The sequence below is a fragment of the Protomyctophum bolini genome (assembly GCF_963924005.1).
Source record: "Protomyctophum bolini genome assembly, chromosome: 7".
NCBI classification, from domain to species: Eukaryota; Metazoa; Chordata; class Actinopteri; order Myctophiformes; family Myctophidae; genus Protomyctophum; species Protomyctophum bolini.
The window spans coordinates 25,947,415-25,973,633 of NC_137868.1; the positions used below are offsets into that span (position 1 = coordinate 25,947,415).

The 26,219-nt window shown below is 44.3% G+C and overlaps 3 protein-coding genes across 8 annotated transcripts in view; 1 reads left to right on the forward strand and 2 right to left on the reverse strand.

The window, feature by feature from the left end:
* Positions 1-323: 323 nt before the first annotated feature.
* Positions 324-9,160, reverse strand: LOC308318171 (uncharacterized protein). The gene is made up of 12 exons (XM_080767601.1): positions 8,930-9,160; positions 6,506-6,628; positions 5,445-5,478; positions 4,133-4,210; positions 3,674-3,813; positions 3,364-3,489; positions 2,972-3,017; positions 1,630-1,695; positions 1,175-1,533; positions 979-1,083; positions 758-866; positions 324-638 (listed from the first exon to the last, which is right to left on the reverse strand). Exons 1-12 carry the CDS (start codon positions 8,930-8,932, stop codon positions 595-597), a joined length of 1,233 nt encoding a protein of 410 aa, XP_080623727.1. The 5' UTR covers positions 8,933-9,160; the 3' UTR covers positions 324-594.
* A 236-nt stretch (positions 9,161-9,396) lies between these two features.
* tex10 (testis expressed 10) lies at positions 9,397-22,458 on the forward strand. 3 transcript variants are annotated; one of them, XM_080768778.1, is made up of 16 exons: positions 9,397-9,503; positions 10,079-10,290; positions 10,381-10,568; positions 11,093-11,419; positions 11,656-11,868; positions 11,977-12,223; positions 12,398-12,507; positions 12,590-12,837; positions 13,555-13,690; positions 14,206-14,375; positions 15,279-15,456; positions 16,945-17,167; positions 19,292-19,372; positions 19,711-19,895; positions 21,141-21,351; positions 22,320-22,458. In XM_080768778.1, the coding sequence occupies exons 2-16, from the start codon at positions 10,108-10,110 to the stop codon at positions 22,428-22,430; spliced, it is 2,811 nt and encodes a 936-aa protein (XP_080624904.1). In that variant the 5' UTR covers positions 9,397-9,503; positions 10,079-10,107; the 3' UTR covers positions 22,431-22,458. The 3 variants fall into 3 exon arrangements, with proteins under 3 accessions (XP_080624904.1, XP_080624903.1, XP_080624905.1); XM_080768777.1 differs by lacking the exon at positions 9,397-9,503 and adding an exon at positions 9,653-9,769; XM_080768779.1 differs by lacking the exon at positions 9,397-9,503 and adding an exon at positions 9,670-9,752.
* A 667-nt stretch (positions 22,459-23,125) lies between these two features.
* Positions 23,126-26,219, reverse strand: part of invs (inversin) — a 31,489-nt gene continuing 28,395 nt past the window's right edge. For 2 of the 4 annotated variants that reach the window (XM_080768774.1, XM_080768775.1), the window contains exons 18-19: positions 24,060-24,146; positions 23,126-23,955 (exon numbers count right to left, since the gene is read on the reverse strand). In XM_080768774.1, the coding sequence (XP_080624900.1) occupies positions 23,840-23,955; positions 24,060-24,146 (203 nt within the window). In that variant the 3' untranslated portion in view covers positions 23,126-23,839. Of the gene's footprint in view, positions 23,956-24,059; positions 24,147-25,678; positions 25,769-26,219 lie in introns of those variants that run through there. The other 2 variants (XM_080768776.1, XR_013964404.1) reach the window with 2 other exon arrangements.

The window sequence follows — 26,219 nt, forward strand, 5'->3', positions numbered from 1 at the left end:
TGTCTGTTAAAAGGAACAAATCTTCCTTCGTAAAAGCTGTCTCCTCATTATCTCCCCCTACCGTAGACAGGGGGTCGTAACAAGCACAATCCATCGGTTTCCACTTTCCTGCTGAGAACGATGACCTCAGATTTGGACATGCTGATCCTCATCCCAGCCGCTGTACACTCGACTGTGAACCGGTCCAGTGAGAAAATAATCTGCCATACACCATGGCAGTGTTTTGTATAGAATTGGGGTACCTTGATCGTAATAAAACTTAATAGTTTGTTTAACCATCAGCCTTTAAAAGACCAATGCTGCAAAGCAATTTCATTCACTACTATGGAATAAAGTCAGTTTTTTATTTTTGTATTTTAATAAAAGAAAGTCTTGGGAAAAGGGTTCAAATTATTCCAATTAGGGAAGTGTGCATCACATTTTTACAACAATGTCTCAAACTACAGTACGGTACACACATTTAAAAGAACAAAAAAACTAAACGTGTGAATAAGTAAAAGACAACATGGCACAGGTACTGTCCATGTCGGAACTCGAATATAAATTATGTTAACAATTGTTTTGATTTTGTGACATCCGATGAGTCAAACTATTTCAGTTGTAGAACCTTGGTGGGCCACCAGAGTACCTTGATGGACCTGTAAAGACAAATTATAATGAAAAGTTAAATGTGACTTGACGATTCGTAACATATATGCTTGGTTAAGGTAAAGTTGTAAACCTGCAGACATCTGCACAAAGACGATGCTTTACATACCTGTGCGGCCTCCTGAGTAGCGACCTCCAGCACCGGGCATTCTGGAAGGAGGCGATGAGTAGCCCAGGGCACTGGGTGAATTGTTCAAACTGCTGCTCATACTAGGAACCTGCGACACTCGAGGAAAACCATTGGCAATTTAGTAGACATTTTCACTCTATTCCGTTTTGGTTCTGATTAAAATGCCTATGGAAGTGTCCTGCATTAGAAACGTTTCATACCGTGGATACACTCCTCAGCCTGTAATCCATCAGCACATCGGTTAACTTCTGTGTCACCTTTAGCACAATTTGGGCATCGCTCTCATTCTCAATTCGGAAGGTATCCTGGACACATTCCACACAATAAACAAATACAATTATATTCATGAATCATAATGTACACTGAAGCCATCTTTATAGCATTTATAACACGTACCAGATAATTGAGCAAGGTTCCCGGGAGGCTGCTTGAGTCTGGATCTGCTCCCAACAAGCCTGGCTGATCCATTGGCCCGTCTGTTGGCCGATCCCCCAACAAGCTACTCTCCATTTGGCTGCCTCTGAACTCATCCGGAAAACGCCTTCCTGGGCCATCAACCTGCCGACCAAAGTCATCTCTTCTGCCATTACGTCCAAAACCATCTCCACCCCCATGGTGATGGCCCATGCCATCTGGAAACTGTCTTGGACCCATATCGAGGTTTGGGACTTCTGGTCTGGCTGCATAACCACGAAAACCCGGTTCTCGACGCCCTGGGCCTGCTTGGGGAGGAAACTCTCCAGGAAACCTGCCCCCTGTAAGATTTCAACATTTAATATATTTACTCATGCAATGGATGAGAAAGGCTCAATTTACATGAGGAACATGCTTACAATAGAAAAAATACAGACCTAATCTTGGTCCATTTGGTCCCATCCCTTGACCCATTGGGGGAATCATTTTAGGAATAGCAGACTCTAAAAATTAAAGACCAGAGAGAAACTGAATAATCTTGCATCTGAAACATTTCACAATAAAAACGCTTAGAAGGTGATGCGAGTATTTTTGTAGGTTTTAGCTGATAGTGTCGCAGTCCCGCCACCCTTTCATGACGACACCAGGCCCAGGAAATGAATCCCAATGCATTTTTCCCATAGACATTTCAAAAAGTATTTATTTAAAGACCTTTTAAGCGTCGTACGAAGCCAACTCGAGTCGTGACAAATCATGATAACAAACGTCCAATATTTTGGACCAAACAAATAATTACAAAGAAGAACAACAACAAAAAAAAGTGTTGTAACCTGCCATTTTCTTTTCCTTCTAATTCTTTGTTTGGCCCAAAACATTGTGTTTATTGTCATGATTTGTCACGACAAGAGTTGGCTTTGTCCGCGGCGTAAACGTCTTTAAATAAATACTTTTTGAAAAGTCTATGAGGAAAATGAACGGGGATTTCGAGGGGGCGGGACTGCGACGCTCTATAGACAACAACTCAACCTTTTTGTGACTCGACTACCATCCAGGAAATTGTTTTCAATTAATTTCAGTGTTCAATTTTGCAGCCTTAAAATTCTGGTCGTACACAGGGGAAAAGGTTTCTATAGCTAGTGCACAAACACACAAGGTAAGAGTTTAGTGTCTTGTTCATGACACTAGAGCACGCAATACTTCAGGCAGCTGGAATCAGTCCGGGAACAATCCAATTCATAGATGAGTGATGCATTAAAGGAAATGTGTGTGTACTAGTCTGTCACTGCCGAGTTAGCCGGGATCCACCTATGCTTTCTATGGCATAGGCAGCTCCCGTCCGGATCCGCCGGGAGAATCTAGACACAGCTGCGTGACATGAGACTGATTAATTAGAGCGACAGAGAGAGAGAGGAGTGTGTGTGTGTGTGTGTGTACATGTGTGCGTGTGTGCGTCAATTTAACAAAGATGCAGACAATCCGAAATCAGCAGAGAGTGATCGACGTTTGCGCTACTCTATGCCGAATTGAAGTGGACTCGGACCCAGACTTTTTTTTTTCTTTCCTCCCTGGAAATAAAAACGTCTGGGTTTCCGAGGCTACTGCCAAGTAGTGCCGACCTCTCTAAAGTTTGGTCCGGAGAGGGTGTTGTAGACAAACGTATACATATGAGTGACAGAATGCACACAAACACACGCTGGCACCTGGCGGCACCACAGAGGACACAAATTGTAGTCAAAGGGCAAAAACACTGGTATGGTCCCTTAAATGACAGTAACTTACGGAGTCCTTTAAAGGCAGGGACATCACAGGGCTCTTTGAGGATAACCTAAAATCAGGATTGGTTGAAATCATTGTTATATACACAGTAATGAATGTGTAAGCAACATCAAGTATATTTTCTGATCAAGCACCCCCCTGGCCCCAGTCCATGTGTTCAAGTGTCCCTGAGCACACTTGAAAACGAACTGCTCGCTAGGCAATAGTCAAGACTGGTAAATGCAGAGGATACATTTCATGTACCGCATTTGTGCAATGTACTGTGACAGAAAATAGCCCAAAGGAGGGACCTTATTATAATAATGTATTGTTATAAATATAAAGGAACCTTTGAATGCTGTGCATGTGGACATGCAAACAAACTTGCAAAAATCTTTGATCCTGGTGCCACTCACCTTGAGTTGACCCCTCCCTTCAGATTTCTCAACCTCTGCTGAAATCGCTCTAATGCTCTTCCTAATTGTAGGGTCTTTCTGGGCATCTTCCTCTTCACATGTGATCTTATTTGGGTGTGCACGCTTCTGTGAACACAACAACACCGCACCAACATTGAGGAAGTTGACCTGTATTTGTCTTTTGTTATTTACTATAGGGATGGAGGGAGGTATAGAGGGGGTTAGTGTGTGTGTGTGTGTGGTCAATTTGTAAAATTCTAAATCCAATGTAAAAAAAAGAAAATGCAACCAAATGATGTGTCACACTCACCAAGTATTTGAAGCCATGTTTCCAGCCTTTGATATGGGCCAGCATCTCATTTTGTAAACGGGACACGGCACAGAGCTTACACTGGTAGTGTGGTGGGACAGATTTAGTGGGGCTGCGGTACTCCCACACGTACTGAAGGCCTGTGCATACACAACAAGCATGATTAACCCATTCTGACCTGAGATCAGATTCTAAAAATGTCTTCTACATGCGGACAGTTTTCTGAAAAAGCTATGGTTCTATGTCAGTCGTTCTTCAAAGTCGATTTTTCAAAAATAGCAGACCTACAAGCTCGTAGCGCGCCACTCGGTGGCACGCTATGAGCTTGTAGATCTGCTATTTTTAAATAGCTAAAGCATAACGTAATGCTAACACCAAAAGGGGTTCCCTTCCCGCCTAAAATGGGTTAAAGTGGCTCAGCAAAGGATATGATATACCAGGAACTGGGTTTTAACTTACCAATGATTGGCTCAGTGACCCCCTGCACCTGGCTGATCAGAGAAGCAATCGTCTTGATGGATCCACGATTATTGAAGACTGGGAAAGCAGAGCAGCATATAAGTTCAAAGCATAGATGCAAACAAAGCTGGACAGCGGCTTACAAGCAATTGACAAGTGAAACCACAAGGTTCACGTGAATCACCTATGGCGATTATTTAAAAACTAAGAGGGTAATCCCAATGAGAACATGGGCACCCTGTGGACAAGTTCAACACAGCCAATGGCTGAGGAACCTTGTATGAAAGTGGACATTGCAGTAGCATGTACCGTATAACTCCTGTTGATTTTAATTATTTATTAGGAACCCCTCCTTGAGATGCACCATCTCATTTTCGAGGGGATCACATTTAAATGTGCAATTTAACAGGTCCTTTATCCACTGAACAACAATTAGAAAGCCAACTTCCTCACTTGTGCTTTCAAAGACAAGAGGGAATATGAACAGGCATCCTCTGCAACCCCTCACATAATGCCCAGAGTTATGAGACCTGAATCCAGCTCCAATGATGGACTGACTTCATCACACCCATCCACAGAACCAAACGCTCAGCATGGTTACTGATGGTAGTCCGGTAAAAAAAAATAAGGTTAACCGTCTGGATTGTTTAAATTACTCTGGTAAACCAAGAAACGAGGAGTTCAGTAGAATTCAGGAGCAAGGGAGATCACACAATCACTCAAACCAAACCAGTATGACACAGGCAACTGGGTGAGGAGAATGGAACACTGTTCAAAAACAGGTAAACAGCGTTTTAAATATTTGTGATAAACAAAACAAGCCATATTCACGCAGCCATCAGCCAGCATGAAAAGTGCACTGCAGTTGAAGATTATGGTTTAAGAGTAGGCCTATTCACCAGCCATCATCACAGCATTAAAAGTCGTTTCCAGAACAACAGTTGCCAGGAACGTTAGAGATGCTGTGGCATTGTTCTGTTCAATAAGGTTGGCATTTCTAAGGTTGTTCAGTTTAATAATAGCCAAGAACCATTTAAAACCATGAACTGGAGCTATATACACAATACAGGACTTTAGCAAGACCACGTAAAATATCTTGCACATACTTTTAAATCAGTGGAAAACACTGACCTTCATTCTACAGCCATGGGCAGCACATCATTAAACCCCACTTCTGAGAGGGAATCTCAGGAATGGTGAAAATGCCAACAAGCCCATGATGAACTGATAAACTAGGCAATGACATACAAGTCTCTGCCTTTATCCCTCATCATTGGTGACGGTACCATCACCGTGTGGAGCCAGTACTTACCTATCTCATTAGAATGCTTCATCTGTTGTTTTCTCTGTCAATGGTGAGAATTAACCCAAATGGAGGAGAGAGACACACACATACAAGCATTAGTGACAGGATGAGGCTAAACAGAGGTGTGGACTCACATCCCTGTCCTCCACATCTTAAAAGCAATGGAGGGTTTTTTGCTCATCCACCATGTGCCGTGCCTTGCCCTGCATGAAGCAGGGGCACATCAATGAGACATGCTCAAATGCTACTGTTACTGATTAAGTTGAAGTTCTCTTTACGTGATGTATGACAGAGGAACTTATTAAATTATAGACTTAAAGATATGATGAAATATCTAATGCAGTGTAGTTCCTTATTAAATAAATTGTGAGGAAAATCCCCTTATGGTTATAGTAGTGCTGGGGTCCTGCCCACCACCGTGGAGGTCCTGCCCACCACCGTGGAGGTCCTGCCCACCACCGTGGAGACCTCCACGGTGCCACAGGCTTGGCTGGGCGCTCCAACAAACAATTGTCTGCAGTAAGTGCAGTTGAGACCATTCTCTGTCGCTGCATGTCTGCGACTCCTACAGGTTGGCTGAGGAGCCTATAGGGAAGCAGAAGTGGAAGGATAGTGCGTTCCTCCGCACACATTATACCCTCCCAGTGAACAGAAGCGGCTGCCGACATCATGTGTATCGGATGTCTACACCTTCCTCAAGACCAAACAGTAGTGGCCAGCAGTGAAGGGAACTATACACATGGGGGAAATTGGCAGAATAATAGAAGAAAAGAAAAGTAGATGTCCTCTGTCTTTATGCTGCCAATAATAGGCTCACTTGAGCGGCAGGGTAGTTACTAGGGTACCATGGGCCGCCAAAGGCTCATGCCACTAGCACTGCTGCCCCAGGCATCAGAACAGCATCAGGACAAACTAGCCCTAGAATTACTGATATTCCATTATCAGTCATAGAACACAAATTTGACTTTGCGTGTGTGTGTGTGTATTAATAATTTTTATATGAATTATAGATAGTTATTATTGAAATTATAATTAAATCGGAAAACCTGCATTGTGAGAAAACCTACCCCGCCTCGGATTTTCCTCTTCATCTGATTCTGTGAGTCATCTTGCTGTCGATTCTGGGTGGGATGACTTCCACTTCCATGGTTCCATGGTCCAGGTTCCGCTTCCATGTTTTCCATCCAATGCTGTGGGATAAAATAAGTCTAATTTTAACAGCCACATTAAGATTAACAATAACAAAGTCAGCCTACTATCACTAAGAACAATTTGTCAAGATTAAAGGACTTTGAAAAACGTGTACAAGCATTCATCTTCAGTAGTAGACATCAAGTCATCTGCGTTATTAGTACAAAATATTCTAGGTGAAATAACTGTTAATGTCAGGTCGTAAATATTCGGGGTGTCTGATCAAATGTGACATCCTCCCTTTTCTGCTGGAAGTGAAGAGCCCATGGTCGTGCCGTGCTCTGCCAAAACGCTCCAACGTGTTTGTCGGACGGACCCTCACATATCCTTCATTGCACTCGGGAAATGGTGTGGGAGGATCTACCACACAGGCAATGGACCATTATATATGGGGTCTGCTGTGCCTATGAATAAGTGGGGCCTGGCAGAGATTCATCAGACTGGCAACCACACACATGTCCACCTGAGACCATCTTCTGAAGATGTCTGGCCTGGGGGCTGGGACCAGAGACAGGGTTGGACATTAGATGATTATACACGTCACAAAAGAAAGAAGTAAAGGGCCTCAAAGTATTCCCCATGGCATACCTATGTTCCCCAGGTTCTATGTTCGCCACCCTGCAAAAAAGGTTATTTGCCGTGCTAGCTGCTGTATAAGGAGCCCCTATGCGAGGCCTAGCCCCTAGGCGAGCATAAACATCACTATTGCTAATAGGAGGGAGTCAACTAATTTCTTACCGGGCGTGCTTCAGCGCCTGTTAGCACATGGCTAGGACACAGGTCCCGTGATGGCAGGTGCTCGTAGTATGGATCTGGGTGGTATTCACCGGACTCATAAGCATTATTCAGTCTATTTTCAGTGGTGAGGTGACCACCGAACTACAACATGACGTCACTGAGCCGCGGTGAAGAGCAAACCACCGCTCTCCCCAGCCCTTCTCTCCGTTTTTACTCACCACCGCTCCACGTTATTTCAGCTCCGGTGGTCACCTCACCACCAGAGTGGTGGTCTCCTCACCACCGAATATCCAGACTATGGAGTCCCAGGCAGTAAACACACAGATTGTGTGGGTCCATACCCAACATGTTGTTGCCACACTGGTCGGCGCGGCATTTCTTTAGAGTTACGGAGGTCTCTGTGTGACCGTGTGACGTGACGAGCAGACGCTCCAGACTCAGCCTGTTGATCTATGCAAATCGAATGTGAGCGTATTAAATAATACTTGTTTAGCGTCAAAGATTGAATGCCTCCCAATATGTGAATTGCAAAGCATTATAGTTTAATATAACCTAGCCCTAAGGTAAATGAGGAACCTGGGGATGACTTCCCCTTTTCCCCCCTGTGCCGACTTTGTTAAGGCACTCGCACACTGAGGGCTCAGATGCTATATAATAGATGCCTTTATGAGCCCTCAGTGAGAGAGTGTCTATATTGCCATTGCCCAGTATTCCAGGCGCCCACTGTGTTTTGGTAACCAGGCAGACACTTTTTGAAACGAGGATGGAAGGGATCAGCCTGCTCAGGCCAAGAAGAGAGCAGGTTCAGGGTCCCGACGACGATATCGGCCTGCATGGGCTCTTAGTGGCGGTGCCGGCCCTTTGATTGATTGAAGTATTTGACAGGTTGCAGAATTACAGTACATTTCAAGTACAACTCAATACAAAAACTGTTAACTGTGAGTGCACCATAAAGCATTAGACTTGTTTACAATAGGGCCCACCATTTTCAATTAATCAAAACATTTTAAGAGCAGTTTTGAAGTAGTCAAGGGCAGGGATTCTCATGTCTTAATAACTGTTGGTAGGACGTTCCACATTTTGGTGGCATAGGAGCGAAATTAATTTAGTCCCTCGTTTGTGCCGAATCTGGGTTGCACATGGTTTGTTGAACTCCCTCTGGTGTTATGGGTGTGGACAATAAGGAAGTATTTAGACAGGTACATGGTATCTTGGTGTATCGAATGTTGTGGACCAGACCAGACCTTAGAGTATATATACAATATATATGTATAATAACTCTATGGACCAGACCCATTGCAAGATGCTGTGCCTTGTCGTCAACCCTAAGCCAAGTAGTAAAATTACCAGTTTGTTTTGGGAAGTCTGCTTCATTTTTTTCGCTGTTAGGATGGCGCAGTGAGGCCTAGCTTGAAGATAATTAAACTCGATCGAAACTAACGAATGAGTAGCTTTGAGCTAAGAGGGTCTTGCAGCCAACTATCTTACTACTAGATAGTACATTGTTAGCTTCGGCAGCTAGCAGTATAAATTAGCAGGCTGTTGATTTAGCAAATACAAACCATAGCCTCTTCTCTTGAGCCTGATTCTTGGTGTGGAATGGATCGAGGTCTTCCGGCAAGACTCTTGGATCTGTTAGATGTAGATCAGTCTGGGAGATAAAGTTAAGATGTAGAACAGGACAGAAATTAAGTGCTCTATCTGTTGCACTTGCTGCTTCACCTGCTTGCTAGCTTAGCCACTATATTACTAGTCGAGCCCTTTTAAGGTCGAGCCTAGCTAAGAAGACGCAAGCTAGCGAAACAAAACAATGTGAAGTAGGCATAGAGGACCATTTGAGGTGCCCGGCACATTTGCCATTAAATTAAAAACTAAAACAATAAACAAAACTAATTTCGAGCGCGGACACACAAAAACAAGATAAATAATGTGAATAACATTAGGAAAACAATGGAAATGTGCAATGTTATCAACACTGATCAACATTGCAATGATTCAGGCTAGCTAAAGAGATTTTGTACAGGCTAAATAGAAGGCAACATTGTGGTGCGTTTGTTTTGTAAACTGTAGTTTGCCTACAGCGCTAACTTCCTGGATATAAGAGCAAAATACGAGACCGACACGAGCACAATTAAGGTAAATTAACTAGGTAAACTAAATCATTAGCCGTTTAATATGAATCATCGCACGTGGATCATCATGTATGACCCACGCGTGTACAACCGGGCGCGCGCAGATTCTAAACAAATGCGAACATAAAGTTGTAGGACCCAATCTCTATCTGCATCAACACGAGCAGAATGTTGCTCCTTTTGAAAGTGTCTTTGTAAATTAGCTATTTGTGTCAAAAGCACATCAGTGGTCGATGCTTGATAAACCGCTGGCGTGAGTATTTCATTCAGGTATTTATTCATTATTTATTGTTAGTATGGACCAGAGGAGCTAATTCTGTATTAATGATATAGTAGCCTATGCGTAATGCATATAACGTGGTTAAGATCAGTCCTGCTGTATCCTGAATTTGCCAGGGGAGATGTGTATCAAGCTAAAAGTGGATCTTTTTTGGGGGGTAGGGGGGTGGTTCCGTACATGGATTTGTGGTATATGGTACAAATTAAACCTTGGGATTTGGCCTGTATGGTTTCGTTCGAGTAGCAAAGGCAACCCATTGACCCATTCATCATCATTATGTCTGTCTCTCCTGTTTCTAGACGGGTGCATCTAACCAGTAACCACAGACATGAAGGCCAAAGGTAAGAAGAGACAGGATGATTTCCAGAAAATAAAGCTGAAGGTTGGAAAGAAGAAGCCTAAAGCTGATAATGCCACCAACACCAACTTCCGCACCAAGGGAATCAATTTGTCTGAACAGCTGAAAAGGGACAAAAGTGGCCCCACAACACACCGACACCTCAGCATTAATGTAAGCTCTTGTCACTGACACATGTGATTGATTCTTCATTGATCATGCACAATTTTGTTTACTCGACCCTGTGCTGTGCGCTCTTTTTAGGATCTGCTGCAACAGCTGCTCCATTACAATGCCAATGTGAAAGAGAGTGCCTTAGTGGGTCTGAAAGAGTTGCTGTCACTGAACCCCTCTTTATTAGAGCAGCATCTCTCTCGCCTTCTTTCCGAAGTGGCAGCCATGTTCACAGACAAGGATGCCAGTGTCCGTGCGGCAGCTACACGTCTGCTCAGGTTAGTGTGCATCGGTGGTAAGGGTAACAAACTACGTTACTACTCGCACTGTAAGCCCTTTACACTCAGTGGTGGAAAAAGTACTAGTCAAAGTATCAATATACTCTACAACAAGTAAAAGTCTGGAATTAAAAATGTACTTAAGTATTGCTATAAAACGTATAAACATTTACTTTTAAATACCAAAAGTAGAAAGTACTCAATATCCACATTTTGCAAGTTTTTAGATTAAATCTTTTGGAAAATAGCAGATCCGTGAGCTTGTAGATCGGCTATTTTCAAATGGTCGAAATGTAATATAGGGCTGAAGTGGTTTCATGTATGTTTTTGTAATAATTATCAAAATCTACAAAGTAACTACAGGTAGTAGTAAAGTTTTCAAATAATTGTAATCGAATAAAAGTATAATATTTGTGTCTGGGATGTAGTGGAGTAGAAGTAAAGGTACTGAAAATTGTAGTACCTGAGTAAATGTACTTATTTACCACTGCTCTTGAGTCTTAAAATTGTGTGACGTTTTCTAGGTTCATTGCCCTGTGTGTTCCGGCAGATCGGGGGGCTCCATTTTTCCCCCTCCTCAGTGCCCACCTGACTTCTGCTATGACACACATCGACACGGGCATTCAGCAGGATGCCATGAAGATCCTAGATGTGTTGCTGGAACATTACCCTGCCCTGTTGGCAGCACAGCCTGCTCTTCTCCTGACCAACTTCCTGGAGCTGATCTCCCATAGAAGCACCAGTGGAGGAGCAAAGAAGCTTCTGGATATGAAGGGGCGGAGTTGGTCCCTGTCCATCAACCCTAACAGAACTGTGACTGGTCAGCAGTGGCAGCTCACCGTGCTTCTGAGGTACTGCCAGATGCAGTAGAAATACTGTGACGAAACCTATTAAGATAATATCTACGTATGACATATGACAGACAGACTTGCCCGATGCCTTGCACGGAATCGAACTGGGCAGTGGGCACTTTGTGATTATGTGGTCGGCTCTATCATTTCACCTCCTGGGCTCCTGGCACGCCCCTGCATAAATATAAAAGTTTAAATGATGACATCAGTGAATGTTTTTGGTCATTGTGTTTCAGGTTGGGGCGTTTTCTCCAAGCTGTAGTTGAGGAGAGACCAGTGGAGGAACGAGATGTGTCTGTTCCAACAGAAGGGGGGTTTGGTTCCTGTGGAGAGGGAGTGTGTACGCCACTGGACCTCAACTGGGAAGAGATCACTTACAGCAAAGCTGGAGTTAAGGTTTATGAGCATTCTGGGGCAAACCCCACTCCACGCTCCACCTACAGACTTAGGTATACATCCTAGAAATAAAAGTCTCGTCAAAAAAAGTCAACTTGACATCTACTAGTCTACTGTACCCAATACCCATACTGCACTGCTTTGCCTCATTTACTATGCAGATCAGATGTGGACCCTGGAACGGCAGTGAGTGAGGAACTTTCCTCTGCAGAGACGGTCCAGAGCTTTGCTTCCACGCTAGTGCCCCTGCTGCTGGAGGTGTGGGTCGAGGCCACAGCCAACGACAGCCCCTCAAACGAAACAGACCACCTACTCGGCCCAGACTCAATGTCCCTCATGTACCAAGTCTTAACTATACTGCAGCTGTTGAGAAAGCTGGCACCACAAAGGGAGCACCAGGAGACACTAGTGAGTGCGTGTGAAGACTGTGCACACAGTCTCTCTCCCCCCATCCCCCCCCCCCCCCCCCCCCCCACACACACACACACACACACACACATACATACATACATAACTGTACTAGAAATTATGTAGAAAATAGTTCCTTGCAAAAACTAACACAGCTGTTTCCTATCTGTTTAGGACACATGGTTCCGTGATGAATACCTCAAAGATTTTAAACTGCACTTCATGAAGAGCTTCCCCTACAGCGTCCGAGACACATCTAAACATAGGAAGAAACTCGACAAGAGGTAAGGGACATAAATTAAGTAGTATCCTTGATCTATCTATCTATCCATTATTTATTATATTACTAATATATCATGTCTGCAGGGTTAAACCAGCCACAGCAGTCCTAGGACAGCCAGTGGAACCTCTGGCCCTGAACATCACACTGTGCCAAGTCATGGTGTCTCTCACCCAGTGCCAGGATTGTGACCAGGAGATAGATTCTGACTGGCTGATCCCTCTGAAGACTTTTGTCAAAGACACTCTGTCCAAAGCCGTCAAGCTCAGCTACAGACAGCTCCACATGCTACTTGACACTGTGTGGAAGATGGTGCTCACACAGCGGAGCAAGAGTAAGCTCTGTGTTTGTGTGTTTTTCCACCCCTACCATATGTCCATCCCATAAGATGACCGTCTAAGCAACAATTGTTACATTAGATCAAATGGAAAACCATAACCACTTTAGCCGTATTACTTTCTTTTATAAACAAATTCAAAAATGGCCCATAACATTGTGTTCATTGTCATGATTTGTCACGATCCGAGTTGGCTTTGTCCGCAGCATAACCGTCTTTAAATAAATACTTAAAGAAAATCCTATGGGAGAAATGCATTGCATTTCATTTCCTGGGCCACTCATCGTTCTGAAAGGGGGAGGGACTGCGACGCTCTATAGTTATTAACTCCTTATCTAATGGTTTATAAATTATATTAACTAGTTATAAGGCATCGTTATTAATCCTAACTAACCTTAAATGACTCATTAACTAACAGTTTATCTATTAACAATTTATAACCTTGGATTAAAGCTTTAAAGATTCTTGACATTTTCTTGTTAATGTTCACCTATAATGACATGCATACTCTAGGGACGGTTGAAAAAGTGGTCTATTTTAACATGATGACATCTGTATAATTTATTGTAGGGCAAGCTAACTTTCTATTAGCAACCATAACACTGAATGGTCTTCTATGCGTTTCTGAAAATGTACCCCAGTGATGTCAATCCATGAATGTGAAAACTATAAGCCTTACTTTCTGGTTGCTAACTGGTGTACTTGTCGGTGCAGCTGTGACCGAGGAGCTGTTGGCAGCAGTGTATGTCTACTACCAGCAGAGGAACCTGGAGCTGAAGATCAGGTCTTTGCTGCTGTCCTTTTACAGCAGACTCTATCTACAGGAGCAAGGACACACTCACATTGGAAGGTACAGTAGTACCACCAGTCAAGTCATGTTTTCTTTTTCCTGGATTACTGTATTTTTCCAAATAGTAGCCCTGACTCAAATAGCCGCCGCCCACTACCTAATTTAGATTTTGCATATAATACGCCTGGGTTACTACTATGGAAAAATACGGTATGCCCAAATTTGGACGTAATGTCATAATACTGACAGTTGCTGCGATAATCCCAGATTATTATAATAAATTAAATAATCGTAATATTTTAGGAACTAAAGGTGTCCTGCGTGAGTTGGGAAAGGTTCAGTATCAGATCAGGTACAACACATTAAAACATAATTAGGAGGAAACGGAAACGGAAGACAATAAAATGTTAACTCATCAGGAATAGGAAAGTTTGGTTTTAGAGGTTTAAAGGTAGACAGTAGAGTGTCCATGAGGAGGAAGACAGACCTGGACATTTTGAAGATCAGGGATGCTACAAAATAAATAGTTGTACCCCTGATGTCACACTGCTGTCCGCCCTTCCTTCCCCTTGAAGGAGTAAGATGCTGTGCCGATGGCTGGCAGCTCTGCCGGTGCAGTTGTCCCAGCTGGGCCACCGTAACCCTGCCCTGTCCAGACGACTTATCCTCTCCATCCAGGCTGCAGCCTCCCGGGGTAACAAGGACCTGCTCAACAGTCTACAGACCCACGCCTGCACACTCTATGGTACACACACTTTCATGCTAGTTAGGGAAACGTTTATGTTAGGGAGAGTTTGCCTGCACATGCATTGTGAGTGGCAAAGTGAGTTTAATGTCGTTTAGTGTCTTTTAATGCAATCAGATAGGACTTTTCTGTTTGGATGTATGGGCTGTCAAGGCCAGAAAGTAGTTTTTTGCCACTCGGTAGAGTCTGTAGGCGTTCCCACATATTGCGGTATGATGATGATGTCATGTGCATACCTTCTATATGTAAAATGTATGTGAATGAAAAATAATTGTAAAATAAATGTGTCAGTGTTACAGGACAGAGCAATAACACCTATTGCCCTGAAGTGGGCAGTAGAACTCCACACTTGAAAACACCTGACAAAAATGTGTGTGTGTGGGTGTGTGTGTGTGTGTGTGTGACACTTTAGTCAGGTGTTTTCAAGTGTGGAGTTCTACTGTGTGTGTGCGTGTGCGTGCACGCGTCCCCGTCCGTCCGTCTAATGACTGCAGGTGGCCCTTGTTCCTATGGAAGTGTTTAGTACCAGCCACAGGGCTTGGAGGATGGTCTGATAGTTATGATGCAGGGATCAGCGTAGGGTTTGGGGGGTGGGCTTAAGTGGTATAAAAGGGGGTCAACGTTCTGAAGCCACAGAGGCAGCAATTCACCATCACAAGACTCCTTTTGTCTGAGAGGCTTCTGACATCAGCATGTGCGTCAGAGGTCGAGAGAAACACACACACGCACACACAGCATTATCTGATCACTCACTACAGTGGATGTGTCTGTTTGTCTGCCTCTCTTCCCCCTTTTCTCCCTCTATCTCACTTAATAGAGTTGTAGCTCATCTTTACATCCCCAGGGGGAGCAGTGTGTTATTAGGTCTGTATAATTAGCTGTGCGTGTTATGTGTGTGTGCAGATCCGCAGGAAGGTGTGCTGGTTCTGTTGCCGGCGGAGTCCCAGCAGCGCTTGGTGCAGTTGCTCTACTTCCTGCCTACGATGCCCCAGCCTCTCCTGGCCAATCTGAGCCGCTGCTGCACCGCTGGCCGCATCTCTGCCGGCCTGGCCTCCTCCTTGATTCGCGTCGTTCACCTTCGGTGAGCTTAAAGAGATGTTCAAATGGAGTACAACAAGCACATGAACCCACATTAACACTGTACATATCATCGGGCACCCAGGTATGCAGTAGGTGCGCCTGAGACTAACCTTCAGCCGCAGCCTGGTTACAGAGGAAACACAGTGATGGAATGCCACTAGCAATGGAATCAAACTATTTCCCTTATCTGGATGGCAGCAGATCACAGCATTACATCAAGCAGTGGAAACACACGTTTGTATTACTATACTTGTGAGGACATCAATATTTTAGGATGGTAAATGATTATCTTTAACTATCTATAACTCAACCCCTAAACATAACCGCCAAATGCCTAAACCTAACCTCAACCTGAATCATTTCCTAATTGTAAGCCTTATTTTTTTATTATCTTTTATTTTGTAATTCAAATTGGTACAAACCATAAATCAACCAATTTCTCTTCCGGTCCTCACAATGTCTATTTACTATTAACTAATTCTACTAGCTATACACACATGACTGAAGGTTATGGCTGCAGCTTGAAACCACTAGGTGGCAATATTGCATCTTGCTTTGTGGTCATCATCTGAGTCTTCTTGTGTTGGCTTGGATGCATACAGTATTCAACAGACTGCTGCTCACACCAAGACCACACCAATCACCGTCGTTAAGTCCTGTTCCGTCACACTCAAATAGCTTTTCATAACTTTCATAAAGCATGTATAGTATCTTGTCTGTGTGACCCCTGCACTTGTGTCACTGGGGCAGCGTTAAAAAAACCTTGATAGCATAGCGGAGAGGTTGGGGGTCGGAGGGGAAGGGACGTGTGTGTATTTTGTCAAGACAAAGAGCTCATTGGTAAGCTGGAATGTAGCCTCGTCATGGAACATTGAGAAAGTAGTTCTGTCTGCACGTGCTCCCGGGGGCTTCTACAAAACCCTCCTATTCACAGAACTGTCTTCCCTGGAGGGCACGGGGGAAGAATGATATCAGAATGTATCTGCGTCTGCATTCACCATCTCTGCCCCCTTATGCACCAACTCACCCATTACTTAAGGATATTATCAGGAACGCAAAACCACAGGAACATAGCAACATGGCTCTCTTTTCACTAATTAATGGGTGCGTTTCCAAGAAAAAGAAACTAAAACATAAAATCCCAACAAGTCAAATTTCCGACTAAAGCACAAGTCACAATGCGTGAGAGTCGACACCATACCATCACATAATCATTCTATTCATTATGTGTCCGGGTAGCTCAGTCCGGGTAACCACAAGTTCATGTGTTCGATCCCGGGCACTGCCAACTCAGCGTATGAGTAGCGTGGCTTGGTGCAGCAAGTCATGCGGGAAGTACTGGGAGCTGATGCTAGATGTGGCGCTCCGCCTCAGCAATCCATCTCCCAGGGGTCTAGCGGCCGATACCGACAATAAGCCACTCCTGACCTACTTCAGCCACTATCCGGTTCACTGTGAAATGTTAACCGTGTCTGGACTGTTTCTCCAGGACATCTCTGAGCGGCTGGTCGGTCGGGAGCCAGGAAGTGGCTCTGCGGGACGTGGACTACTTCAGCTTCCTGTTCTCCACCCTGGCGGGGTTCTCTGGCAATGAGCTGGCCGCGCTGCAGGAGGCCGGTGACGAGAGCCCCCTCCCGCTGTCTCCGCTCTCCCCCCTCAGCCTCTTCACCACCCCCCTGGAGCAGTTCACACACCACTGGGACATTGTCGAGGTGGGCTCTCACAAACATCACCCTGTCGCAACAACTTTAACCACTTCACTAGACTTGGTAAACGGGCCCTGAGTTGGCTCTATACTACTACTATACTATACTACTAAAATAGCCGATCTACAGGCTTGCGTACTTTTGGCTAATGCTCCCCACCAGAATAGGGTTCTGGGGTTCAAGTGGTTATTAACCCTTTCACCAAATCATGAATTTGGGAGGATGAAGGACTGGGCAATAAAGGAAGAGTTTAAAAAAGACAGGGGGGGGTTATTGTTTTGTGTTGATATTCTGGACACAACTCTGGTCTTTTCCAGTTCCCCCCGGTCTTCCACTCTCTTGCATAGTGCACTGAGAAAGGTGGGACGTTTTATCGTGGTACCCCGGCCGAGAGGGGAACCTTTATCGCGTTGCGCAGGTTGGAGATGCATGGTTATCGGGCACAGCGGAAATGCAGAAATGCTAATGAGAGCCTGTGGCATGATGGGAGTTTGACATTTCTGCTTAGAAATTACCGTTAACGTAGCTGCACCCTGGGGCAAGAGTGTGTGTGTGTGTGTGTGTGGGAGAGAGGGGTGATGGAGGACTATAATCACTAATTCAGCTCCTCAATTAAGGCCTCAGATCCATCCTCTCTCATCTCCCTGTCTGAGTCAATCACAGGCAAGGAGAGGGAGAGAGGCGGGAGGGGCCATGGGATGGGGAGTGTCGGGGGAGGGGATGGTATTAAGGGACGGACCGTGTCGGCTCTGATTCCACTAATGAGACGTGATTGTTTTTAATGGCGCGGAGAATGCCAACAGGTGCACAGGTCTGGCACACGTTGTATCACGCACACACCTCTTTCCCTCAATTTGATAAAAGCTAATGAGAATTTTTTATTTTGATTTGAAAATAATGAGGAAAAGTTAGCTGCATTTTTCACCTTGGAAAGTTGGTGTCACGGCCTCTCGTCTCACCTTATAAGCATCTTGTCTCCCTAGTAGTCAGAGAGAAATTCTAGAGAAATAAATGTACAGTATATAGAGCAGCAGCTCACATACAGAGAAGTGCACGTGTAACAGCTACAGTAGCATACTTCATGTTCTATTTTTAAGTAGAACAAAATGAGAATGGAATGGAATCAAGCAGTGTAGCAGGAACTATGTTCAGCCAAGTAACCTTATTTTATTTTAGCACTAAAGGCATAGGTTAGTGTTTTTAAATATGTTTGGGGGCTGTGTGTGTGTGTGTGTGTGTAACAATGTGGTTTGTGTGAGTTCTGGTTGATGTTGATGCAAGCATAGCGGGGGATGTGTGTTTCATTCATTGGCTCCCTAATTCCGTCTCCCGGTAATATCATTACTGCTGCTGTTGGTGTGCGCTCACACACACACACAGAGCTCATAGACACTTCTTCATTGTCTTTGCTCATAAAATGCTTGAAACTATTGTCCAATTTTCCCCGTGTATCAGCTTTCATTAGTTTCATTAGGGTGTGATGGTCTGTCAACTCTCGACATCGAGGGGCTTTAGGGAGTTCAGAGCAGCCAGATTTTAATCGGTTTTTCAAAATAGTGAAAAGGCAAGCTTGTATGTTGTCTAATGTAGCTATTTTTGCACAACATCGAGCAGTCAGACAAAAACAGACAAAAACCCCCGAAAACTATCAATTGTTGCAGCCCTAGTAGGCTAGTAGTAGTAACTATTATTTGACTTGGGAGCAATTTGAGTCTTCTGTTGTGTCTGTGCAGTGTGCAGTGATGTTGAGAAATAATGAATTTCAGTCTGTTTTACATCAAGAATAGGGTATTTCTCCTCCTGTTGGTTTAGAAACATTCCTTTCTGAATAAACATGCCTCTTCAGACCAAATTGGTGAGAAAAAGGAGTAACGGATGCTCACAAAAAAGAAACCTCACTTTCTAATCTGGGAGACAGGAGTTCTGATGTTTTAAAGAACATACAAGCCGAGAACCAACAAAAAACTAAAAGTGATAGATGGGTCACTTTTATAATTGTGAAGCAATATTTTAATCATTAAATCACCATAACACACCAACCATGTGATGGGAAGAGAATAGTACTCACATGTTTGAAGGTAGTCTTCCAAATCTGAATGAATGAAAACACTGATATTGTTTCACTTGTAGGAGGTGTGTCACTGTATGGAGACTCTTGGCTCACAATCCCAGTGCTTTGACATCGTGCAGAGTGGAATTTGCAAGTATCTGGTAAGAAACCATTTTCATGGAGCAGTGGTTCTCAAACATTTTTTATGTCAAGGACCCCATAACTCTGAGGGTGTACAAATGGACCCTTACACATCTATTTGGTTCCATTTGTACACACTCAGAGTTACAGACCTGTAGGGGTCCATTTGGAACCACTTAAAGAAACCCTGAGAGTCCCTGTACACCACTTCCACCACTGTCAGAGGGAAAACAAAACACCTTCACCAATCTCCATCCAGCCACTTCATTTTTTAGGTTCAGAAATGTTGGCTTCCATGTCTTCCTTGACTGAATGCACTCATACATAGATTGTTTGCGTGCATGCATGTGTTTTCCAGACCCAGTTTGCAGTGGTGCCTGACAGTATGGCTGCAGGGCTGATGAGGGCAATGGCCAGGCTACTGGACATGTCCCTCCACCCCAATGAGCAGGTGTTACGCTTCCTGTCCCAATGCTGCCTGAGCCTGATGACTCTGCTCGTCACTCTGCAACAGGAAGCTCCCTCCGAGACCAACCATAAGAGGTGTGTATGCAAAAGATTGAATCATGTGGATCCACATGTGGCCAGCGCATGAATCTAGTTTGCGTCCGAGCATAGGCATGGTAACGCCCCGCTTGCCTCTGATTGGCCTGCCGACACTGGCCATCATAACTGTCCTCCGAGATGCAAGGTTACGCCGTGGTGGGAAATAATACAAGAGAATGACAGCTTGGCACGCGCGACAGAATGCAGCCTTGTAACTTGTAGAAGAGGCAAACTAATATTGTTTATACCGTTTGCTTTGATTGAACACACGTGTACGTTGTACTATGATTTGAGTTGGGTGTGTATTTCTAAATAAAGTGTCAGTGTTTATTATCGTGTATTAATCTAATTATAGTAAATAATACTATATTATACTAAAAAGGATAAAGGGAAAAGAGACCTTTTTACACTACAATAATGTTTCACGTTTACACATACCGTACTTGTATAATTTCCCACCACGGAGAGTAACCTTGCATCAGACTATCCAGCATAGCTATATCCACCTCAGAGGACAGTTAAGACGGGCAGTGTCGGTAGGCCAATCAGAGGCAGGCGGGCCGTTACCATGCCTATGCTTGGACGCAAACTAGATTTACGTGTGGCCAGCATATGACATCGGTCGTCTACACTATGACATATGTATGGGTACAGGCTTTAGTTCCGACATACTATTGATCCGAAACCTCAATCCCTAACCTAACCATAATCGCAAGCACGGGAGCAGCGCATGTCGGACTACCGCATTTTCGCATCGCAAGTCCCCGCGCTTCGGACCTTTGGCGTGTCGGATCTGTGTGTGCACCCCATATGTATGACTCCAAATTTGGGCAAAGTTTCCACCGATTGATTGACTGAATATTTTATCAATAGGTACAGAGGTTCAGTTATTATACAATAAGGATTTAAAAAGGGCACAGAGGGCTTGTTTCAATTGTGGTCCTGTGTATTCAATTCATCAAGACATTGTCAGGGTTGGAAGTTGGAACCCTCACATAACAAAAAGGTGGAAGCTCTGGTGCAGACTGCACCCCAAAAGAACAAACCAGTATTGATCCAGACACACACACACACACACACACACATGTAAAAACCTGGAACTAGGACCATCCAGTGTCAGGGGAACTGATCTTAAATGAAGCCCTTGTGCACATGGATATAAAATGAAGGGCTTAACATTATTCTGCAGTAGTTTTTGCACGGTGGTGTCTTGCTGTGACCTCTTCACTGCTCATTTTACAGAGAGGCCATATGGGGCGCATGCGTGGCGGCCCTGAGCACGATACCCAGGCTGCTGCGGACACTTCTGCTGTCGCTGAGCGTGGGGGATCTGTGTGAGGAGGAGCTACCACAGCTGGGACAGATGTTGTCCATGATACTGCAGCACACACCTCTGCGTAATACCCTGATGACCAACACCACTCTACTGCAAAACATTCTACAAGACCTCACGGTAAACGCAGCACACACACACTCACACACACACACACACATGCAGCCAGGGTTAGGTTAGGCGGGGTGCATACTTAGCCCATTTTGACCTGAGATCAGATTCTATTTTTTTTTTTTTTCAAAAATAGCAGACCTACAAGCTTGTAGATCTGGGGGTTCCCGGGGGGGTCTGGGGGTTTCTGGGGGTTCCCGCCCAAAATGGGTTAGTTTAGACTAGTCATTGGTTAGACTTGGGTTAAGGTTAGGTTTAGGTGTGCTGCCCCGTGGGAGGTTAGGTTTAGGGTGAGGGTTTGAGATAGGTTGTAGTTGTAGGACTAATGACTGGTCTAACCAAGCAGAGGTGCTGAAGGCACTCTGCGTCGTTGCCACTCAAGTGATTACTGGCCAATCACAGTGCGTCTTTTCCGGGACTTATCAATTCAATCCGAGCATTGGACTGTGGTCACATAAGCTGAAGAGTTTCACGTTTTATTCTACTACATAAATGAAACCCATTTTATAAACCAGTTATTGGTTAATCCAACAATTCACCGCCGATGATGGAGATCTTCGTCATGTGGTCTTTTCAGACCTTTTCAGACCACATGACGCTTGCGAGATATGGGGGTGCCATACCTTTTAGTTTGCTTTGAAGGCCAGCGTCAGAGTTTTGCGACCCGGGAGCCAATGGAAGGAGCAGAGAAGGGGGAGGCTGGTTGAAGACCAAGCGAGCTGCGGCATTCTGTATAACTAACAATAAAACAGTACAGTAACTATCACAATAAAAAAATTAAAATCAGGTGAAACACAATGTTTCCCCCCCCCCACTATTGTCAGTAATCTGTCATATCTGCCAGGCAAACATAAATGTATTCATATGTTCCAATGCACAATTAAATTGTTAATTGCAATATATTTGTGTGACAATTAATCGTCAACTTAAATTTGTAATGGTGACCGTATGTCTCATGTGTGTGTTGTGTTTTCCAGAGGTACTGTCGTGGTGAAAACAGAGAGCAGTGGCTGTCGGACTTGCTGTACTGTTATAGTGTCACCATGACTCACACCCGTGGAACCATGGGTGTTCGAGACATGTACTGACCACAGTCCACCCGGACCCACTACCATCCTCAGCTCGTCTCCACAGTCCACCTGGACCCACTACCATCCTCAGCTCGTCTCCTTACTGACCACAGTCCACCCGGACCCACTACCATCCTCAGCTTGTCTCCACAGTCCACCCGGACCCACTACCATCCTCAGCTTGTCTCCTTACTGACCACAGTCTACCCGGACCCACTACCATCCTCAGCTTGTCTCCTTACTGACCACAGTCCACCCGGACCCACTACCATCCTCAGCTTGTCTCCTTACTGACCACAGTCTACCCGGACCCACTACCATCCTCAGCTCGTCTCCTTACTGACCACAGTCTACCCGGACACACTACCATCCTCAGCTCGTCTCCACACAAAAGCCATGGACTGTCATTCAATGATGAAAACATACAGTATAGAACAGAAATGCAGAGCTAGTGAATGATAAATAATGGAATGTTTTGTTTTACTGTACGAGCCTGATCCCCTCCCCCACCCACAGGGTGCGTAGTGTTTATTCCGACTATAGATCCCCATACTAACACTATCTGTAACGGGATGACGGACTAAAGCGCACACACGCACACCCCCCTTTGTTTTGATATTTCTACTTCAGTCAAAGTAATTTGTAAATCCAAGTCGACGTCTTTCTGGCTTATTTCTTGACTTTCCTTTGATACAAAAATAAAGCGGATTAGTTTAAATGCAATTCTGTGTTTATTTGTTTTAGCATACAATTAAAAAACCTTCAACATTGAGGTATATAATTACACAATAGGTAGAGGAATATGTTTGTGCAAATATATTAGTATAAAACAGGATAGTTTATCAATTCAGTATATTCCTATAGAGAAAGAACACTGTAAAATCTTAAGTGGTAATTTAACCAACCCAACAGGTCAATGTTTACACTTTGAAGTTAAATGAACACTTAGGATTTACTGCAAAGGCACTGAAAACTGGACTGTGTGTGTGTGTGTGTGTGGGGGGGGGGGGGGGGGGGGGGGGGCTGTAGCTGCAGGTGGGCTAGCTGTATGACTGGCTGTTGATAGACCATTTCATTCTCCACAGCAGAGGGAAAGGTTATCTGTGTGTGTGTGTGTGTGTGTGTGTGTGCACGCGTGCGCAAGTGAGAGAATGAGGGGGATGGCGTTTGTGTGTTTCTCGTACAATGGATGAAAGGTTATCTTTAACACACAGTATTACTGTATACTTGAACCCACCCTGTGAGGTCATGATTGTGATGTCATATGGCTTAATTTTAGAAAACATGGCATTCCAAGGGAACAATGTATTTACTAATGATTATTTTAAGAGGTAAGGCTGCCTGGCAGCCGAGAGAACATCAATAAATATGAGCTGTGTGTGTGTGTGTGTGTGTGTGTGTGTGTGTGTGTGTGTGTGTGTACAGCCTTAATGCTTGCCCCGGCCTCGTGTCCCTTGTCCAGCACTTTGGGGTCTGAGGTGGTAAGAATACTGCTTGGCTTGGCTCAACGTTTCAGAAAGGTGCACACAGTCTATACCGCTCACTGTAACACAAAACACATTCAATTAGCTCTTGGTAGGTACTGCTGCTATTGGACAAAAGGAAGTTTGTGCCAGCCGTGTGTGTGGTGGATAAACCAATGCTTACACTGGCTTTGTGTGCGAAGTGACAGGTCTAGAAGCAGCTGAGAGTGGGAACCCCGAAGAGTATGCCCTCGTCTGACCATTGAGTTGCCTACAACACGGAAAATAAAATGAATCAGAATGGACACTGAGGCTACTGTTGGTCCCCATGGCTACGTAGTAGTAGTAACTAAACTTTATTATTTATATAGTGCTTTTCCAGAGGCAAATTACAAAGTTCTTTATAATACAAAATAATTACAAAAGCATTAAGTGCTTTACATACACAATGAATTACATGCAAATAACAAACAACACACATTTGAAAAGATAATAAAACATTGCAAAATACAGATTCATGGTGTAAAATTCTATAAACGTGTGTTTTAAGAGAGACTTAAACACCACCAAGACCGCTAGTATGACGCCCTCTGGGAGATAATGTCACAGGGACATAAATCATAAATGTACCAGCCCCAATTTAGTATGAAAAGTGATGAATATAAATTTGAAATCAATTCTAAAACAAACTCAGTCAGTGTAAAGATGCTAATATAGGAGTGATGTCATGCATTTTGTTGGATCTAGTAGGATTTTGTAGTTAAAATCGGTGGAGAAGGGGAGACCCTTGTTACAGCAATAACCAACAAATACCCCTTTAACAATTTCAGCAAGAGGGAAAAGATGTAGGGACCACAGTGGCTGTGAAAGGATATTGGTGTTATTGCAGAAAAGTTTGATATGCACTTGACAGACATTCCTTTAGTTATAAAATACCAATGTGTTTAACGGGAATGTATATTTGGGCATAGTCTGCATCGGTTCACAGATGACAGGCCCACTGTACCCTGTATTTTGGAGTATATTCACCTCCATATACTTTACACATAATACCGTTCTCTTATTCCCTCTATTAATTATGTTATTCAGAATAGTCGAGCTGTGTGTATAAGTAAGATACATCTAGAATATTTAATGCAATGATGAATCTAAAGTGATTAACAGACTTCTGAACCAGTTTGAAACTGTGTCCAATGTCTGTTTCCCCGGCCAAAGAAAAAAAAGAACAAGAACGTGAACAGGTTTCATGAATGTGTGTATGCGTCAAGTAGGATGTGTGTGCGTTGTGGTGTGTGTGTGTGTGTGTGTGTGTGTGTGTGTGTGTGTGTGTGTGTGTGTGTGTGTTGAGCAGACAGCGTTACGTCGTAGTCTGACATTCCCTTTGACAGCTCTGAACTTTTCACAGTGCTGGGATTGTCAGAGAGAGGGAGGGGAGAGAGAGGGAGGGGAGAGAGACATTGTTTGACATAGAGAGAGAGGGAGCAGAAGCACAACATAAGGAGGTTTGGAGTGGGGAGGGTTGGGCGAGGGGCTACAGCGTCACAAGGTTGGGTTGGTGGTGATGGGTGGGGTCTGTCTTTCTGTTGGATAACTGTGTGTCTGTGTCTGTGTGTGTGTGTGTGTGTGTGTGTGTGTGTGTGTGTGTGTGTGTGTGTGTGTGTGTGTGTGTGTGTGTGTGTGTGTGTGTGTGTGTGTGTGTGTGCGCGCGTGCCCGCGCATGCGTGCGTGTGCGTGCAAGGGTGCGTGCGTGCGTAGACATGTGTTTTGACGCGGCTAGGTTTCTGCCCATTCTCCCGTCATCACCTGGTGATGTGTGATGAAGGTCAGTGCTGTCTGTTGGGTGAAACCCAAGCACAGGTTATTACCCACCACAGCCAGTCTGATAGTGTCCCACTATGGAGACACATATACAAGTTTTTATACCCTCAGACAGGCTGATACTGTCCCGCTATGTGTGGAGACGGTTATCCCTCAGTTTCACTGGGCACAGAAGCATCGTGGAATGTAAGCAATACGTTAGCTGCTTCTGTTTCATGCCCACTTTAGATAATGTGTACGAGTCCACCTGACAAGTCCCCAGAAGTGTCTTGCGTGTAGCCAGCTCGGCGAATATGTGTCTATTTTTTTCTCCACTCGCTATCTTTGGAACTTAAACTCAACGCAAATAAACAGTGCTTCATAGGCACCCAGAACGTTTGGGGCATTTTCTTTTTTTTCCTTTTCCCGTGGGTGCGCACATGCACATGTCAATGTTTACATTCTGCGGCGTCCCTCGTTCACCCTCCCTGTTCACCCACCCTCCCTCAATGAATCACTGATCACCTTTAGTAGTACTGATCTTGGT

Excerpts from the sequence above, each read along its gene's own strand:
- LOC308318171 (XM_080767601.1), bottom strand. Across the intron at positions 3,814-4,132 it reads GGTCACTGAGCCAATCATTG|GCCTTCAGTACGTGTGGGAG; the intron begins GTAAGTTAAAAC and ends GTGTATGCACAG. Across the intron at positions 867-978 it reads GGCTGAGGAGTGTATCCACG|GTTCCTAGTATGAGCAGCAG; the intron begins GTATGAAACGTT and ends CGAGTGTCGCAG.
- tex10 (XM_080768778.1), top strand. The coding sequence starts at position 10,108 with ATGAAGGCCAAAGGTAAGAAGAGACAGGATGATTTCCAGAAAATAAAG. Across the intron at positions 12,508-12,589 it reads AGGAAGAAACTCGACAAGAG|GGTTAAACCAGCCACAGCAG; the intron begins GTAAGGGACATA and ends TCATGTCTGCAG. Across the intron at positions 19,373-19,710 it reads GTGGAATTTGCAAGTATCTG|ACCCAGTTTGCAGTGGTGCC; the intron begins GTAAGAAACCAT and ends TGTGTTTTCCAG.